We start from the raw sequence: 19311 nt of genomic DNA, 5'->3' as shown, positions 1-19311 counted from the left end.
TTTTTTTGAACAGCTTCTTTTTGCTTACATTAAATTGAAATGATAATAAAGGACATATTCAATTTCTCACCTTAAAAAACTGTGTTAAATATTAAATCCCTAAGTAACTTGTTTTCATGTTTGCATTTTAATGTGATGCTTTTACCAATGCATAGCCAGCAATGCCAGGATGCAGAAGAACGGAGAAAATGAACTTATTGGGTTTTATATGCCACAATTTAGATAGTCTTAATTTAAATTTCCATGAATAAGTACAAGAGAAAACAGAGGAAGTACTTCGAAGTCAACAACCTGGTGACACATATTTTTCAGGGTTTTCAGGCAAATCTTCCCATGGGATTTTAATTGATATGCAACATAGTGTGGCCTCAGGCCCCCATCCAAACACAGGACTCTGGTAATTTGTACCAGCTTTCCTTCCTCTCATATACTTGACTGAAGGGAAAAATTGAAGATGGTAGACATCCTCTCAAGTGGATGTAGGAGGCAATTAGAAGAATAAAATTGAATAATTATTAAGTAGTTTGCTCAAGGATATTAATCATTCTGCTCACTTTGAAGGAGAAAAAATATTCATACAAATAAATAGTAGTTGTCTCTTAGAAGACTGAGAAATCCAGGAGTTTGGGGCAAATGTGAAGATAATTGAAAGAAAAGAGCAAAATGGATTAATATACTAGTTTTCCAAAGAAATATTAAACCTGCCCAAATTTCCACTATAACTTCTCTTGGGAAATCAAACTGGAGGAACTGGACCTCTTGGGGAATAATATCACCATAACATAACATAATTTGAAGTTGACACTAGAAGTTGAAGTTTATTTTTTTCCTAATAATTATGCTCAGGGAAGGATGCAGAAATTGCATTTTTGGAATGACAGAAAAGTAGTTATTTTAGAAAGAACATTTTAACATCTATGGTAGATATCTCCTAGGAAATGTGTACTGTGGAGTGACAGGAGAAGCTAAAACCAAAAGCCATCATTACCTTAGGCCATAAAACTGAATTGCATGGAGTCAACAGGTGTTTATTAAGGGTCTGCTGTATGCCCAGGCCAGTGTGCTGGAGTTTGTAGAGAAGTCCTGTTTTGTTTCTTAATCAAGTGCCTTTGGTTTTTTTGTTCCTGTTGCTTTTAAAAATTATACCCTTAGTTAGAAATAAGTATGAAGCTACTGGCTCTTGAACTCTAATTAATCATGAAAAAATATATATATGTATGTGTATAAATATGTTTAAAACTGGCCTCCCAGCCCGGCACACTGACTTACGCCTGTAACCCCAGCATTTTGGGAGGCCAAGGTGGGCAGATCACCTGAGGTCGGGAGTTCGAGACCAACCTGGCCAACATGGCGAAACCCTGTCTCTACTAAAAATACAAAAATTAACCAGGTGTGGTGGCACATGCCTGTAATCCCAGATACTTGGGAGGCTGAGGCAGGAGAATCGCTTGAGCCCAGGAGGCGGAGGTTGCAGTGAGCCGAGATTGTGCCACTGCACTCCAGCCTGGATGACAGAGCAAGACTCTGTCTCAAAAAAAAAAAAAAAAAAAAAAAAAAAAACAGAAAAAACTGGCCTCCCATATGTTATTTTTTTTCCCGTTATCCAGCATTGGACTTACTTATGACCCTGTCATTCTGCATACCATCCTTTCAGAACCAAAAATCTGGATTATCTGTCTTTTCAACTCCTGTCTATACTAGGGAGCTAAACATTCCTGAAAAAACCTTGATAACTGTAAAAATCACTATCACTACACATGTGTGGTCTTGGGTCTCAACAGAGCCTCAGAATCCCTCCACAGAACTTCAATATGTCCCACATTCCTGCAACAAATCATTCTCGAGCACTTACTCTGTGGCAGATAAGTGCCACAATCTTCTAGGTACAGTTTGGGGACACAGCAGAGAACTACAAAGACAAGCAGACCTGCCCTCTCCCATTTTCCACAGCGGCCATCTCATTTTGGTGCTGTTTTCTTTAAAGAAGCACTTGGCAACTTTCCCTCCCTCTCCAGGGGGAGAAGAGGCCATCCAGCTTTTCCTCAGGGTCTCTCCACCCTGGGCCCTACCCACAAACTTACCTAATTCTGAGCCTGTTTTTACCTTCCATTCAAAGGAGGAGATACAGCTCTTCCTGTTGTAGTACACACCCCATCACTGCCCATCTTTTCATACACTCACTCCATTGAGTGGCCCTTTCTGCATTCAGTTTGAACTTTCTTCTGGAGAACAGTGAACATATGTAAGTCTTTCCTGTCTAAAAATGTATGTGTAGAGAGTGTGTATAGGTGGGAGTGTATCTCTTCATGGACTCTGCATCCTCAGTTTTCTCCCTCTGTTTACAAATAGATGTCTTGGAAAGATAGCTGCATGTGTGGTCCCTGTTCCCTCACTTTTCAGTACTCTTCACGTCACTGCTATTCATTTCTAGCCCGAACACATCACTATAATTTATCTGGCCAAACACAGTATCTGACACAACCACCTTGAAATATTGTTATCTTTCACTTCCATGGGATCTCCCTTTCCTAGAGTTTCTACTTCCATGTTTACTCCTCTATCTCCTCTGCCAGCTCCTCCCTTCCTTAGATGCTTTTGTTACCTTGAATCCCTCATCACTGAGTACATTCTCCCTGGGCGGCTGAATAAGCCCATTCACTATGACAGTTTCAGCCATGTTTCATCCCCTAGCCCCGGACTAACTACCCTCCAAACTCCAGATCATGGTCTCTGGCTGCCTCTTGAACATTTCCATTTGAGTATCCCCAGACTTAGCAAGTCTCACACTCAATGTATTTTAAACCAAACTCTTTTTCCTCCTGGATTTCTTCCTTAGTAAATGGCTTCAGAAACCAGGGGAGTCAAGCTTCACTCTTCTCATCACTGCTTCATCTGAGGTCTTACCAAGGCATGCTAATCCCACTTTCTTGGTATTTCCTCAGAGTCCTCCTGCCTGATCCCATTGGTACTGTATTATCGCTGCATGCCATTCCTGCTTCCTCATTTCTGACATGGAAAGTTGAAGATGTTTACCTGGTGTCTTTAGATCCAACAAAAATATGGAGCCACTGGCATCTCTAAAACTGTCTGCTTGCCTCTGTGTCTTTGCACAACTTCCCCACTGACTGGAACAATCTTTGCTTTTATTTCATCTAACATAGTCTTCTTCTTTAAGACATAGCCCAGGAATCACCCTTACTTTCTCCTTCTACCCTATGCTCTCTCCTCTCCCCTTTCAGAGGTCCATCTTACAGGTCTGAATTGGATATTGGATATTCCATCCATTTGTGCCTCAGTCTTTCATCTGTAAAATGGGGTTAATAATAGCATTTATCTCATACAATTATTCTAAGAGTTTAGTGAGTAAATATTTATAAACTACTTATAGCAGTGCCTGAAATATAGTAAGCACTATATAAAATGTTGCTAAATAAAAATTTTAAAAATACAATAAAATATGGGAAACTATATATTGGTGATGAGAACAACCTTTGGAATCACATAGATCTAAATTTGAATACCAGAACTCCCCTTAGTAGCTTTGCACCTCAAGCCACTATATAAGGATTTTGAACCTCAGGTTTCTCACCTATAAAATGAGCCAAATGTTCACCTTATGAGATTGTCTGTGATGCAGAGGTAATGCCTGCGAAGCACTTACTATGTAACACTCCTTGCTCATTATTTACTCCAGTTGGGCATGGTGGCTCACGCCTATACTCCTAGTAGCTCATGCCTGTAATCCCAGCACTTAGGGAGGCAGAGGCAAAAGGATAGCCTGAACCCAAGGAGTTGAAGACCTGTCTGGGCAATGTAGTGAGAAGCTGTTCTCCACAAAGAGAAAAGAAAAAAAGGACCAAAAAACGAAATAAATGTACTCATTACTTACTCCACCAGCACGATGTGTTTGTCCAAATCACAACAGTTATCACACTGTATCGTAACTATATTTTTATTTACCTACACTTTACGTTCCTTAATCTTTGTCTCTAAAGTTTGGGCAGAATCTGACTTGTAGTCAAATGCTCAATGAAGACTTGTTGAATGAACATTTGACTATGAAGGCATTGTCTTCAGGCTCCTGTGCTGGTTAGGAATGAAGACTGTATTTATTCCATTTTTTTTTCCACTTCCTATAAACTCAGCACTCTTAGAGAGTCTTCTGTGGCTAATTCCATGTGCCTCTAATGTCTTTAATGGACCAGAGTACACAGTTTACACTTTGACCATTAGCCATCATTTATCTGACGCCTACTTTCCAGGCCCACATTCAGTATCTACGACAAGGCAGGCAAGGCCCTGTCTTTGTGGGGTTCTGCACAGTATGGCTATTTGCTCCTGGGGCTTAGCCAACTTACAGTCAACTTGTATTCAGCATTAATTAACTTTCCGTTCTGTTTTGAATATTGCATTAAACCCAGTAATGGTCCTGTTCAAGGCCAAGAAAATGCCCTGTGCTAGATTTAACTATCTGTTGGTTATAGAAAATAGATTATATATTCCTAGAACTTTAGAGCTTGACACAGACTTAGAGAGCATTTTCCCTTTCCTTGTATGTGTGTCGACACCAAGTGAAATGACCTGTTCAAAATACTCACTCAGCCAAGTAGTGACAGAGCCAAGACCAAAAAGCTGGTTTTAAGTTTCCAGCATCACAGTCCCTATACATACACTAATACTTGGCTGTCTTTGCCACTTATGAAGATGGAAGGGTGATCATTAATTGAAATACCTTTGTTTTTGTGCCCCCACTATGTTGTGTCCCTGTTGCTAATAGCCTTATTTAAACCAAACAAACAGCAGTAACAACCACAGACACTTACAACCCTTTCTTTTTGTAGTTCTGGAATTAGCTTGCCTAAATGTAATAGGAGGTAATGAGCTGTGACAGGAATAACTCAGTTAGGGGGTGGCTCAGATGAAACGCAGGGAATTTGGAAGCACCTCAGGAAGAGGGTTTTAATTTTTATCTTATTTTCCCCAGTTTAAAGTAGTAATACACCAGGCCACAAAATTTTTATTGCATGAGAAAACTAGGTTTATCTGTTTTCAACAATTTTAGAGTATACTTGCAAACAACATGTTCATAGATTGTTTTTGGCTCTGGAATTGTTTGTACACTAAATGAAGGCGGAGGTATTTATACCTTATAATTTCAATGTCATGCTGTCCTGTTCATCTGAGGCTTGCAATAGTGCCTTAAAAAAATCAAATGGTATTAGTAGATAACATGGGTGGAGAGGGAGGGATGTGCAAAGAGTAACAATGCCATCGTTGATTCACAAATTAATTCCATAAATAATAGGATTTACCTCCTGTGCACTGCTTTGAAACGTGCTCTGGTGTCTCATTTCGCTGTAACATTTCACTCTGCTTGCTTCGCTTCATCTTGCCTGGCCTGTCTGTTAGACCGCTGTGCTTCTTTGGTTGGGGCCTGTCTCTTCTGTAGGGGCTGGGGAGTGCATCCTGGGTCTTCTCAGGCGAGGCTCCTCCTGCCTGTGTGAGGTCTGCACCTCCTGCTGGGGATGCTGCCCCTGCCTCCAGGGGTCCTACAGGAACAGTCACTGCTGGGGACCTCTCAGCCCTTTGGATTGCAAAAGTGCCCTTTGGACTCTTGCTGAGCCCTGGCTGGTCAAGTGCCTGGAGAATTGTTGTGTATGATCCCAGTCGTGTGAATATTGTCAGCATCAGTCAGCCTTCTTTTAGTGTATTTGTTTCCTCCCATGCTGCCATAAAGACCTTATGTCCTAGGTGGCCTAGCCAACCCTGTGCATCTCTATAATAGGCTAATATCAGTGATGGAAAACATTGGATATGACCAGGGTGTTATTTTACTCATCATCATCATCATCATCATCATCATCATCATCATCATCATCACGTTTTACAGAATCACCCAGTGGGTACATTATGGTTTAAGTTTTGTTAACAAGACAAAACTGGTTTATTTTCATTTGTAACTTGCACAATGTATATGCCAAGGACAAATGAAAAAGAGATGAAGCTGAAATGTGAACTGTGCAATAAACACAGTTGGGAAAATAAAATTGGAAAATATATTAAGCATTTGGGAGAGATATTTTGGATTATTTTGACCCCAATATGCATTTTCATTAAAACTAGACGATGTACTTGCATGTATTTTTGTCGTAGCCATAAATGGTATTGTTACCAACTTGAGTGAACTGTTGCACATTGATCCTTTCTAGGAAAATGTGTTTAAGATCTAAAGTATATTTTATTATCCAGAAATTATATTCAACTTTGTTATTATTTAAACTTGTTATATTAGAAGTATTTCAACTGGCCAACTGAAAATAGCCAGCACCGAATAGGTTCCAGTAAAGTATAGTTTTACTGTTTTTGCTTTCTAGTCTCTGGAAAAGATAAATAGATAATAATTGAAATATGGAAAAAATAGGTTATTATTTTTAAATCATCTGCTGTAGCCAAACACAAGGTTACTAAGTCTCTCTGGGTAGGTTGATGCTTCACTCCTCTGCAAATTCTGTTTCTTAGAGTTGCCTTCTTGGTTCATTCTTTCAAGTGTTTGAGCTGTGGTCAGAGTCTTTTACAAACCTCCTTAGGTTAAAATAGAATGGCCCTATGTCAGTGTGGTAACCAGAGTAAATGGAACATAGGTAGGTGGAGAGGTGTGGTTTTCCTGGAATAAATATTTTGCTATCAACTTCACAGCTGTCACAGTAATAATATTTAGTAAGCACTTGCATGTTAAATCCTTTATTAAGTACTTAATGTGCATTATCTCTTTTAATCTTCATCATAACCCTATGAGGACAGTAATGTTATTACCAGCTATTAAGCTTGTGATCTTAAAATGTAGAGATTCAGTAAGTGAATGTAAATATTATTTGCACCATTGATATTTTCTAGTCTTTGTTTCCCTCCTTTCTGCCCAAAAACTGACTTTCTAGGTAAAAGAATTTAAATAAGCACTTCCAATAACTAAACTTTTACCTCTCTTCAGATTTCTGTGTTAAGCTTCTAAGAATTAAAATATTTTCTGAGATCTACCTATCTAGTGTATGTGTGTATATACATATTTCCTGGACTTTGTTTTGCTTTTGAGATGGGGTCTCATTCTGACACCAGGCTGGAGTGCAGTGGCATGATTATGACTCACTACAGCCTCGACCTCCTGGGGCTCAGGTGATCTTCCTACCTTAGCACCCCACCCCCCGCCATCCCTACCCGCTCCCCAAAATAGCTGAGACTACAGATACTCGCCACCATACTCAGCTATTTTTTTTTCTTTTTTTTTTGATAGAAACAGTTTTGTCATGTTGCCCACGGTAGTCAAACTCCTGGGCTCAAGGGGTCTGCCCGCCTTGGGATTCTGCCCACCTCGGGATTCCAGGCGTGAACTACCTCCCCCCAGTCTAGCTTCCTAGACTTTGTAAAATGCATCTCTTTAGAAAGGACTACTTAACCAGTGCTAGAGTTAAGTCATGACCAACAATTACTGGATTCGATCTCTCTGAGAGTTTGGAATATTTAAGGAATCAACCACAGATCAGGCAACAAGGTAAACATATAGAAGGAAAAAAATCTGTGCTATCCACTTGCTGTCATTTAAAATACAAAATCACCTCCCATAGGATGGAGATGGATTCTAGGATTTGCACATGTGGTAGGAAACTAATTGAGGAGTCACTTTGTGGGGTGTGGGAGAGCAGTGCTGTGTTTTTTCCTAGTTTCTTTTTGACTTTGTTGAGAGGAAAGATAATAGTAAAGATTATTGTTCAATTTCCCAAAGTATGGTTTTCTTTGTCTTGCAGTGGAAAACGTAGCTCTTCTCTAACTTTCTTTTTACCTCCTGACCCAGCTCACTTTGTTCCCCACTAGGAAAATGTTGACTGGATTCTGGCTAAGATGTGTGGCCTCTCGGGAGAGTTTTGTGCCAGAGCGTTCTGTGTAGGAGGCTCACTTTAGGCCAGTTTATTCAGGCAGCAGGTCAGGCTAGGGCTGTTGGCCAGAAGTGCTGTACGTCCTCTGTCTTGGAGACACAGAGCTACTTGGAGCTGAGCTACCGTGTGGTATTAGTAAACATTTCCCACCCCCACACACACTTGAGGAGCAGAACTCCCCAGAGATGTCTGTGTCTGGTCCCTCGCAGCTGGGTTTTTACAGAGGCTAGATGCTCACTTAGCCATCTCGGCTGTGATTCAGGATAACCACAGCCCGCTTCTAGCTTGCTTTTTGATTTTCCTATTGGGAAAGAACAGTCGCAGTAAAGCAGTATCTAGGAAGAGGAAAGCCTTCACCTAGTCAGACTTTTGCACAGAGTCCTGTTATACCACCACTGGGCAGATGATAGTCATAGCAGCTAAAGAATGGGGAACAACTGGGGGTGCTCTGTGGCATTGATCTTAAAGCTACAGAGTCAGGTTTGACCTCAAAGCAATTTCCTAAATTATTAAATACACGTAACTCTTATTGCTCATGTTCTAATCCGCGGTCTTTGTTTGGCATATTATTGGCCTGATAAATGCTAATAAACCATTGTTTCTCAGCATGTAACTTACATGATGGGGATTTGATTAAGAAAGTACTTTCAAGCATCTTATTTCATAGGAAACTTTATTAGAAATGAGATAAGACCCATTCAATCTGTATTCTCTTAAAAATGGGTTGTGGGTTATTCTCCGAATTCTCTGCTGTCTGTGCTTTCCTGTACTCCACTGTAGCTGTTTGGTATCTCTGTTCCAGGAAATTCAGAGCACCTGTCATACCACATCTTAAAAGGAGGAAATGAAAGAGATAAAAGAGGCTTGTTTAGAGGAGAGCTGAGTTTATTGTGTAGTTTTCTGGTGACTCAATCAGGGTTCCTTTCACTTTGATAAACTGCATTCTTCATATCCCCTGGTGTAATTTGGCCACATATTGATCAGGTATCAGTATCATTTGGGATAATTTCATTATCAACTTACTTGTTTTTACAAAAGCTAGTCTTCACTCTCATTTTAAGCAGCACAGAGTTCCTGGGATCAGTCACAGACATTGTCACCAGACTTCTAAGATGCTGTTGAAGTCAGTTCCAATTGTTACTTTAATGCTGTGGAGGAGCTAGGAGCTCTCCAGGTAATAGGCCAGCTGCCTGAGCATAACATTGATGACCTTTTGTAGCACTCAAAGATGTTGTTTGGGGTTGTGTCTTCAGTAATTCATCACAGCTTTTGTGGTTTTGTTTTGCTTTTTAAATCAAACATGGTAAAGATTTCCTTTTATGCTCTCCTTTTAGCTACTTGGCTTCTGAAGTGTTACTTTGTTTTCCTAAATTTACAGTAGCTGCCAGTCTTGTGCTGAGTTCTCCTCTAAGTACACTGAATTGTGCAATTCTTGCTTGGCCCAGTTTTGGACAGGCACCTTTCCCAGAACCCAGTGGACTTCTCAGAGGTTAAACAGTCTTGGCAAAAACTGTAAATACTGACTGAATAAAACCATAAAAACTGAAATCTCAAGAACGGGGAAAAAGATGATTCCTGACTGCAAGCCACATGGATGCAGAGGACCCATTTTTTTAAAAAAAAGTTTGTTTCTCTATTCAAGCCTTCTTAAGTTTGATCATTCTTATGATCTTCTCTTTGCCTCAAATAGAACCATCATTATCATGCCTTTTATGATTCTTGATTCCTGTTGGCAGTGGCAGGGATAGAAACTATAACAACTGTTTTTTCTTAGTTTATTTTAACCTTTTCATTACCCTGAGTCACAGTCAAACTATGACAGAAATAGAAGGTTACAAATAGAAGGGTTTTATAAAGAGACCCACAAAAAAAAAAAAAAAAAAAAAAAAGATTTTTGGCAAGGAATAACAATCAGATCATTTAAAGATTTGGTAGGATTTAAGGAACCTTTTTTGGCTAATTTTTGTTGTAATTTCTAGATATTTCTCTATTTAAAAAATAAGAATATGAATGTGTTTCTGGTACATCTTGTTTAACATCTCTATGAGCTTGTAAATGCATTTTGGTTTGCGGCTTCTTTAGATGCCTGTTAATAGATTTGGTTTTTCAGAGTAACCCAGAGTACTTTTCTAGTAAATTATAAAGGACTTATGTTTTAAAACAATGTCTCCATTTTGTAAGTTTTAATATTTACATGAAGAGCTATTGCATATGGAGCTCTTGATCATGTAGCTACAGTCCTTAAATTTATGTTTTAAATTTATAGATTTGTTTCTTTTGATTGAGACATCATCTCTCTCCACACTGCCTTCTCTCTTATGTCTATTTTAACAATGCAACTGGCAGTTTATTAATTCTTCAACTTAGTGATGACTTTGTTCTTACATATTGAAGGGTAACATTTACTTTCAACTTTTTGTTAAAACTAAAATTCAGAATAATTTTTAAAAAAGAAAAGGAACATGAACCAAGGCTACAAACAGATAGATGAACAAAACAAATCAGCAGAAAATTTTGGATTTGTAACTGATCTTCCTCCAAGGAGCATTATCCCAGTGTCAGAAGTGACCCACTCCTGTAACAGCAGCATAGCTTGCTGACTGAGAGCATGGTCTCAGGAGGTTAACTGTCTGGGTCCTGATCCTGTTTCTGCTACTCACTCGCTCTATGACCTTGGGAAAATTTCCTAAATTTTCTGTGAATCAGTCTCTGTGTTGGTAAAATACGCATAATACTGGTATGACTTCTTAGGAGTATTATTAGAATAAAATTAATCAATATTTATAAAGACCTTAAAAGGGAGTTTAGTACAAAGTAAGTTTCCATTTTAAAAAAAAATGAAAAATTGATGAAAACATCTCTACTTTTAAGATAATATGTTTCTCAATTTTGAAAACAGCAAGTAAATACTTCTCCTGCATTAAAGCTAGAGCTCCCATTCTAGTAAAGTAACCACTTACACCAATCAGTTATAGAAAACAGGTTTTGTTGAAGAAGAGAAGTTAGCAAAGGAGTGTTTGATCTATTTAGACCTAAGAACTTAAAAAATATTCTTTGTCTACTAAAAATAAAATGATATTTTAACAGGCAAATTAATTTGTAAATCTTGTTTACTAAAGTAGGAGTTATAACAGATTCATTTCTTGGCTTAAGACTTTTAAAATCTTCATGACATGTGTCATTATAGTGTAAAATCTGGAAGAAATATTAATTCTCAAATGAATATATCCTATGGGAGGCAACTAGTGGTTTAGTTTGGAATGTCACGCCCATCTCTCTTCATCCTCAAGGCTATTGATCTCACACCAATCACATCCAATCTCTCTCTTCTGATTGCTTATTGGTTTCTTCCCCCTTTCTGTCATTGGCATAGCTGAGTTCCTTGTTTTGAATCAGACACTAAAACTTTTTTGTTTCATTCTGCTATCAAATCTTACTAACACCTCTCCTCCTTTTTGCTGATCAGCTATCAGATTTTTCTCTTTGCCACTTAACTTCCTCAGCCATGTAATCCCATATCCAGTGTTATCAAACAAGATTTAATTTGGCTTTCCCTTCCTCACCTTAAACTCTCTGAGTCCAAAAGTTAACTTATCTCCCTTTTGTTAGTTTATTGTAATTAAGTCACATTCTGATAGAAGACGGTCATATTTAACAAAGGACCAGTATCTTGAATATCTGAAAAACTTTTACAAATTAGTAAGAAAAAGGAGGCAACCCAATATAAAAGTTAGGGAAAAACATGAACATGCCGAACACCCACTTCAAAGAAGAGAAAACATGAATGGCCGATGAACATGAAAAAATGTCCAAACCTATTAGGAAACAAGGAAAGGCAAAATAAAACCACCATGAGATACCATTTCACACACAACTTGCACATGTTAAATTGTGATGGTTTCAAAGATTGGTGAGAATGTGGAGAATGAGCACTCTCATACTTAGTTTGTGGGACTAAATTTTGGAGCAACAATCTTGGGAACAAATTTGGCATTATCTAATAAGATTAAAGATGAGCAAGCCTGTGACCCAACCATCCTACTGCTGGCTACGTAACATGTATGTTAGGAGACCTGGATAAGATTGTTTCAAACAGCAATGTTAAGAACAGCCATGTTAGGAACAGCAACAACACTGGTGATGACCAAAATATCCATAAATAGTAGAATGAGGCTGGGCACAATGGCTCACGCCTGTAATCCCAACACTTTGGGAGGCCAAGGCGGGTGGATCACCTGAGGTCAAGAGTCTGAGATAAGCCTGTCCAACATGGTAAAACCCTGTCTGTACTAAAAATACAAAAAATTAACCAGGCATAGTGGCAGGCACCTGTAGTCCCAGCTACTGGGGAGACTGAGGCAGGAAAATCGCTTGAATCTGGGAGGCAGAGGTTGCAATGAGCCAAGATTGTGCCACTGTACTCCAGCCTGGGTGACAGAGTGAGACTCTGTCTCAAAAAAGAAAAATAAAAAATAATAGAATGGATAAATCAATCATTGGCTATTAATTCAGTGGAATACTATGCACCTGGAAAATGAGTGAACTACAGCTACACGAATCAACATAGATAAATCTCAAATGCAGGATGTTGAGCAGAAGATGCTACTCACAGCAATTTGTAAAGTATACTTTCCATTCTGGTATATTTTTTAGGGGTGTGTACACATGTACTGCTGTGAAAAATACAATAAAGAGCAAGGGAAAGATCATTTAATATTTAATATTTAAGACAGTGGTTACTTCTATGGAGAGGAAAGTGGATTCAGGAAGGGACTAAAGGAGGCTTCAAAAATATTGTAACCATCTATTTCTAAGACTGGACAAGACATTCTTTCCCCTTTAAAATGGATAGACCCATTATATGTAGTTCTATGTCTGATAAATTTTATGACTAGTATATAAATAATTTACATAATCAATAACTACTCTTAGGCTTTTAAAAACATTCTGTTAAAGGTTCTTCAATGTCAAGTGGGTTTTTGTTGAGTCCCTCTCTCAATCTTGATATTTAAGCATTGCATGGTGGAATAGAAAGTTAAGGTCTCAGTGAGGTATTATTGGAATTAGATAATATGGATATTCACTTGAAGGTACATTGAATAAAACTGGCTTGATGCCAGTTAAACAATATCTTCTAAGTCATAATGAAGCTAGCTGTTTATAACATTTCAAATATTTTACAAATCATTATGATAATGTAATTCTGGAAAAACTCAACTGAATTGAGTCATATAAGACAGATGCTGAGATGAAAGTATGGAAATAGTGTTGATAAAGGGAAACCACGGACACTGTCTACAAATCCAGAACGTTGTAAGGTCATGGGCCTTTATTCATGTAGGCTGATTTTAGAGTTCCCCTGAAATGATTTGTTACTACCAGAAATCAATATTAGGGGAAGATGGAGAAACCTGAAAACTCTCACAACTCTGTTTTTGTTTTTCCAATTGCTGCATGGACCATCATATGTAAAAGTGGGCTTGGCACTAAAAAAAAAGGAAAGAACAGTGTGTCCTTTTAGCCTTTAATTCTGCAAACACAACTCTGGAAATTCCCTTTTGAGTTCTCTCTGCCCCTTCCTCCTTTTCACCATCTGGCAGGTGGAGTGTATGACTGTGTTTCCACATTTTCTCCTTTCATCCTCTGAATTCTCTACAAAGTTAGAATCTGCAGAGAAACAGAGAGGTGTTCAAGGAGTTAGGGAGTTTATGATGGGATGCTTAGGTATAGGCCTGTAGAGTTAAGAGACTGCCGTAGGTACGCTGGTGTTGGTTTTTCCTTACCTGAAGCATTTGTAGCCGAGGAATCTGTAGTAGAGGAATTCTGTCAATTCTCATCTACATGCAGTTATATGGCATTCTATAGAGAAGTGCATGATTTTGTATTATAGCATGGCTGCCATGCAACAAGCTGGTTTTCTTTCCTTCATCTTTGGTTTTCACAGTTTGCTGACACTCCATCAAAGGCACTTAATTTTAATGCCAAATACAGAAACACAAAGGACATGTGACAATGGGAAGAGGGTGGGGTGGTTGTGCCTTATCGCTATTGTAGGAAGTGGAATCTTCTTATTAAAACTTATATTATACAAAATACAAAAACAAAAAACAAGGAACCCACACAAAATAACCCAGAATTAATTCTGGTAAAAATTCACAACTATTTCTGATATGAGGCAATTGTCTTATAACATTGGTTTTAAATGATGTTATTACATGTGTTAAAGTTATCTAGAAATAGAAATTTCCTTCCATTACTCCTTTCACTTGCCCCAGAATTATAAAGAAATGGACATTAGAACATTAGAATGTAAATTTATTAAATTATAATCTGTTTGATTTCTCAACTTTATCAGTTTATGAAGTTTAGTGAACATTGTTGTTTAGAGAGGCATTATTAGAGATGTGTCAGGAGGTAACAGAGATGTTAAAGTTCTTTGCCACCAAAGGAAGTGGGAAAGCAATGTTACTGTGTCATTATTCACATTTGCTAAGGTATAAATTCCTTTGTCAGAAGTAGGCAGAAGAACCCTTCTAGAAACAATAGTTGGACCCAACCAGAGAGTCTCACTGTTTTTATTTAATATTTGTGAAATAAAAGGCCTAAAACCATGATATTGAATCATTTGTATTGGAAAGTGAAGTCTTAATGGATTCTGGTTTAACTATTGAATTAATTTTTCAATAATACATCAAATATTTCATATGTAAATTTGTTCTTTTTCAATTTTAGAGCAGGTGGGGTGGAGCAATTGAAGGAAATTTCTATTTCTGAAGGACTTTAATAACTAAAATGCAATTGTTTTAGTCCAGTGTTATAAAGAGCAATAGCATATAGAAAGGTGGATAAGAAGCATAGAGAAGTGGTATCTAGGACCAAGAGCCATTGCACAGTTTGTGAGAGTAATTAACACATGTGAACACATGTGCATACACACAATACTTTTTTTTTTTTTTTCGAACTAAGTATCTACTTCTAAAGATCACTCATCTAGAGTTTAACTTAAGCTCCTTTTTGAGCTTCCAGCTCACAAAGCAAACTTCATTTGGGTTGTGGATGACTTAACTATTTTGCTCAATTCTTACTGAATCTATTGATAACCATGTTGTGTTCCTCCTTTTTCTCACTACATGGTCTCCTTACCACTGAAAATGAAGATTGTTGCGTCCACTGTATCCTGGCTTGCTTGTTCTGCGAATTCCTGACCCTTTGCAATATTGTCCTGGGACAAGCGTCTTGTGGCATCTGCACCTCAGAAGCCTGCTGCTGTTGCTGTGGAGATGAGATGGGGGATGACTGTAACTGCCCTTGTGATATGGACTGTGGCATCATGGATGCCTGTTGTGAATCATCAGACTGCTTGGAAATCTGTATGGAATGCTGTGGAATTTGTTTTCCTTCATAAATATTTATCTTTTGTTTGTGTTAAAACTGGAGAGTGTTTAAAAATTTACTTTTGGGGGGAAGAAAAGCACATTGTAAGATTCTCATGAAACAACATGGAATTTGCACTGTTAACTCATTATTGTAATAATCTCTGAAAGCCTTTTTACTTTAACTGAATCTACATGGTTTAATATGTGAAATTTTAACTACTTTAACTAGTTTTACAAACTTCTTAATATGTTACAATAACTTAGGGACATTTTGACACCCCCCTCCCCAAATGTTAAATGTCTTCTCCTTTTTACTGGTATTTCTGTTTCTTCTAACCATTCTCAGGAGCCCTTTGCTCCAAATATATTATTTTTCAGTGAGTATTTAAACCTGGCAGTTTATTTGATATGTATCTATTCGTGATTAAAAGAAAGCAGTCTTGGCCAGGCATAGTGGCTTACGCCTGTAATCCTGGCACTTTGGGAGGCCAAGGTGTGCAGACTGCCTGAGCTCAGAGTTCGAGACTAGCGAGGGCAACATGGTGAAACCCCGTCTCTACTAAAATACAAAAAATTAGCCGGATGTGGTGGCAGGTGCCTGTAATCCCAGCTACTTGGGGGGCTGAGGCAGGAGAATTGCTTGAACCAAGAGTTGAAGGTTGCAGTGAGCTGAGATTGTGCCACTGTACTCCAGCCTGGGTGACAGAGCGAGACTTCATCTCTAAATAAATAAATAAATATGTAAATAAATAAACCAGTCTTTATTTTAAAAGAAACTTTAGGAAACAAATCCACATAATAGTTGGGAACCAGTGCTGATCTCTCTCCCTTACCTTCTCCGCTTGTTTAACAGATGCTGAATGCCTACTGTGTAGACTCTCTTCCTCAGACTGTGGAGATAGATACAGTTCCACTCCTGTCCACAGAAACATGAGATTTAGCAGACTAAGGAGGTCTGTAAAGAATGAACCATACCACAAGGCATACTGAAGTGAGGATTATAAGAGACATAAACTCAAAAAGCTGTTGGAATACGCAGAAAATTGCTACCAGAATATTCAGGAAGGCTTCAGGGAGAATGTGGCATTTGAAGACGCTCTTAGAATGAGTGATTCATCTGGTATTTAAATGAATTATTTCAATTTTTGACAAAGTTTTAGATGGACACCCTAAATCGTGCCTGCACTTAACCAGTTAAAAGAACAGTGCCTTCAGCATCCTTTGTTATTAGTTGCAGTAATACAGCTTTTTAAAAAAGCTATAAAGTTTAAATTAATAAAAGTATGCATTTTCTTACACATAATTTAAATGTTATCATACTTTTTTGATGAAAACATAATGCCTTAGTAAAATAGCTCTATTTAATAAAGAAGATTGAGTACTCTGACACATTTCATTTAAATTGGGAAATTTTTAATATTAAAATCCCAGTGTTCTGAGTTATTCAAAGGCTCTCATTTATTTGAGAGCTTTAGGTCTTTTTGGGATGAGAGCATTTTAGTTGTTTACTTTGGTTTGTTTCTTAAGCATTGCTATTTTTTGTAAACACAGATAAATGGAAATCATTCTTTTCAAAGCAGAAGAAATCTAGACATCCACTACTGTGACCAGATTCCTGTATTACAACTTTATGTTAAATTAAACTAATATGGCAGGTTATAATGATCCTTAAGTGCAAAGAAATCAGTCAATTACAAGACTAATTATATAGTTATTGAGACGTAGAGACTGTGTGGCTTAGATGAAAGGGAGAGTAAATTTTCATACCATGCACTCTCCTACTCAGTTTGATCTCTCTAAAATTGTAGTTTGGTTTGATTTAATATACTTCTTTGTAGAAATTTTGAAAGTATGCTTTGAGATTAATAATTATTTTTAATTTTTCTGGCTGAATATCACATTGATAGTAACAACAGAAGCATAATTTTAGGAAGCCTTTCACAAACCTAGCCTTTTAAGAGAGGTTTTTAACCTGAAGCATGAGAATATCACCTGTGGTTTTTCCTTTGAGATGAAACCTAGTTTCTAGTTATATCATTACTTAAAGGGCTTAAAAAAGAAAAAACTTAGCAAACTTTTGAATCTTTCTTTTATTGCTACTTATACGTACATACACACATACAAAACCTTTAAATTTGGGGATCTGAATATAATTCTGGTAAATAACTGTCTTCATTTTTCTCCTCTAAAGAACTTAATTCATTTGTTACATAAAATATAAGGAAATCTTTGTACTATTTTACAGTAGCCACAATCTAAATATTTACATATACCCAAAATTAACTTATGCTCATATGTTAGGATGTGAGAATATCATCTGTTTATAGACACATGAAACCTCCTAATGACCTGGAATTGTTAGAATATTTGGCTTTTTATATGCAGTTTTTCAACCAAGTGATTAGTCTAATATTTAAACATATACTGCCACAATTTGTGATGAAAATATTAGCACATTTGAAATAATGTTTCTCCATAACAGAGAATGTTAATGGATACCAGAATTTTATTTTTGTATTTATGTTCATAGTACGTTTCCTCTTGTCTTCTCCAGACAGTCATTCCATAAAATATCTTGTATAATTAAAAGGAAGACAGAAAAAGGAAAAGTAGGCAAATGTGAAAATAGTTTCAATATATCTTATGATTTCTTAATGTAAAATGTTTTGTTGAACTGTATGGCTATCATGACTAAGTGCTAGAATTTATAGTTATAGGCAGTGTCCTTTTAAATGTGGAAAGGCTTTTAAAATGTTTTAAAACTGGACTTGTATTATCCTGAATACACTATTTTGAAAATTTTTTAAAATGAGTTCTTTATTTTGCTTTACCATATGTTTATATCTAATTGACATATTGACTAATATTTGAAAGAATTCAACCATAAGTTAAAACCTGTATGTTGTCTTTATCCCGTTTCATCCCTGTCTGAAGATTTCCGAGTCTTCTTATGTAAATCACATGACTCATGTCCATAAATGAACTATGAAAAATATCCATCAGTTTATGGTGTAAATGATCATTGACATGTGATTTCAAAACATAGTGTTCTTTTAAAAATTTATAATATGTCAAAATACAAGTTTTTTACATCGTTTTAGTAAATTAATTTCATTTATTTACTTTGGAACTATATTTCCACTTAGAAAAACTAAGGTAATTTTACAATATGTGCCGAGATTAAAAACCAATGCAAAAACGCTCGAACATCTATGAAATTGAGTCTTAGATTTAATGAATTTCACTCAAAAATAAATCAGAAGAATTTCCATGTAGGGCATATAGTGGCACAATTTTTGTAAATGCTTTGCAGTTAGCATCTAACTAAAACAGTACAGTATGACTTTATTTAGGAGAAGACTTTTTATTTAGAAAGTTATTTTTTCATTTTTACAGTGTATCAACTGTATCCATTTTCCTCACCTGGGTAGTCAATGTTATCTGAGCAGTTCAAGGAGTAACCAAGGCAACCTTATGTAATAACTTTCCATTCTTTATCCATACAAACTCTGTCAGTGCCCTAGATTCTAATGTTATAAGAGTCAAACATCACTGCCTAACATAAATAAGACTTGAGCCCAGAGACTCTGTATCTTGCCTTCTTGAATGATACTTAAATGTTTAGATTTACCTAACTGCCTAATTAACCAAGTTATTTATTCATAAGACTATTTTTCAGATTATTCAAGACCTTTATGCCCCTTCCAATTACTTGTGATTTGTAGGTCTGTAGGATTGTTATATCTAATCTGACTGGTGACAGAAAATTTCATCAAATACCATAATATCCAGTTTGTTTTCTTTTACACTAATACAGCAGAACATATCATTTTTGTTTTAAACAATGGGTAATATATTAACAGGGTTTGTTCCACACTTACTATTTATAGTTTTTATAATCAAGCATTGGGTATTAAAACAAAATCCTTTCAACCCTTCATCTCCAATATGCCCATACAATAAACCGCGATGAGTGTTTTCTTTGTGCTTGGATTGGTACTAGGCAC

The 19311-nt window shown here is 37.0% G+C and overlaps 1 protein-coding gene across 1 annotated transcript in view; it reads left to right on the top strand.

The window, feature by feature from the left end:
• The window catches only part of MDFIC (MyoD family inhibitor domain containing), a 91631-nt gene extending 73523 nt beyond the window's left edge, over positions 1-18108 (top strand). The window contains exon 5 of the mRNA XM_050785143.1: positions 15086-18108. Coding sequence (XP_050641100.1) covers positions 15086-15333 — 248 coding nt within the window. The 3' untranslated portion in view covers positions 15334-18108. The remainder of the gene's footprint in view (positions 1-15085) is intronic.
• Positions 18109-19311: the final 1203 nt, after the last annotated feature.

This window comes from Macaca thibetana, chromosome 3, assembly GCF_024542745.1.
Source record: "Macaca thibetana thibetana isolate TM-01 chromosome 3, ASM2454274v1, whole genome shotgun sequence".
In the NCBI taxonomy this organism is placed as follows: domain Eukaryota; kingdom Metazoa; phylum Chordata; class Mammalia; order Primates; family Cercopithecidae; genus Macaca; species Macaca thibetana.
The sequence above is the reverse complement of the archived record's forward strand: the minus strand, read 5'-3'. Positions and strand labels throughout refer to the sequence as shown.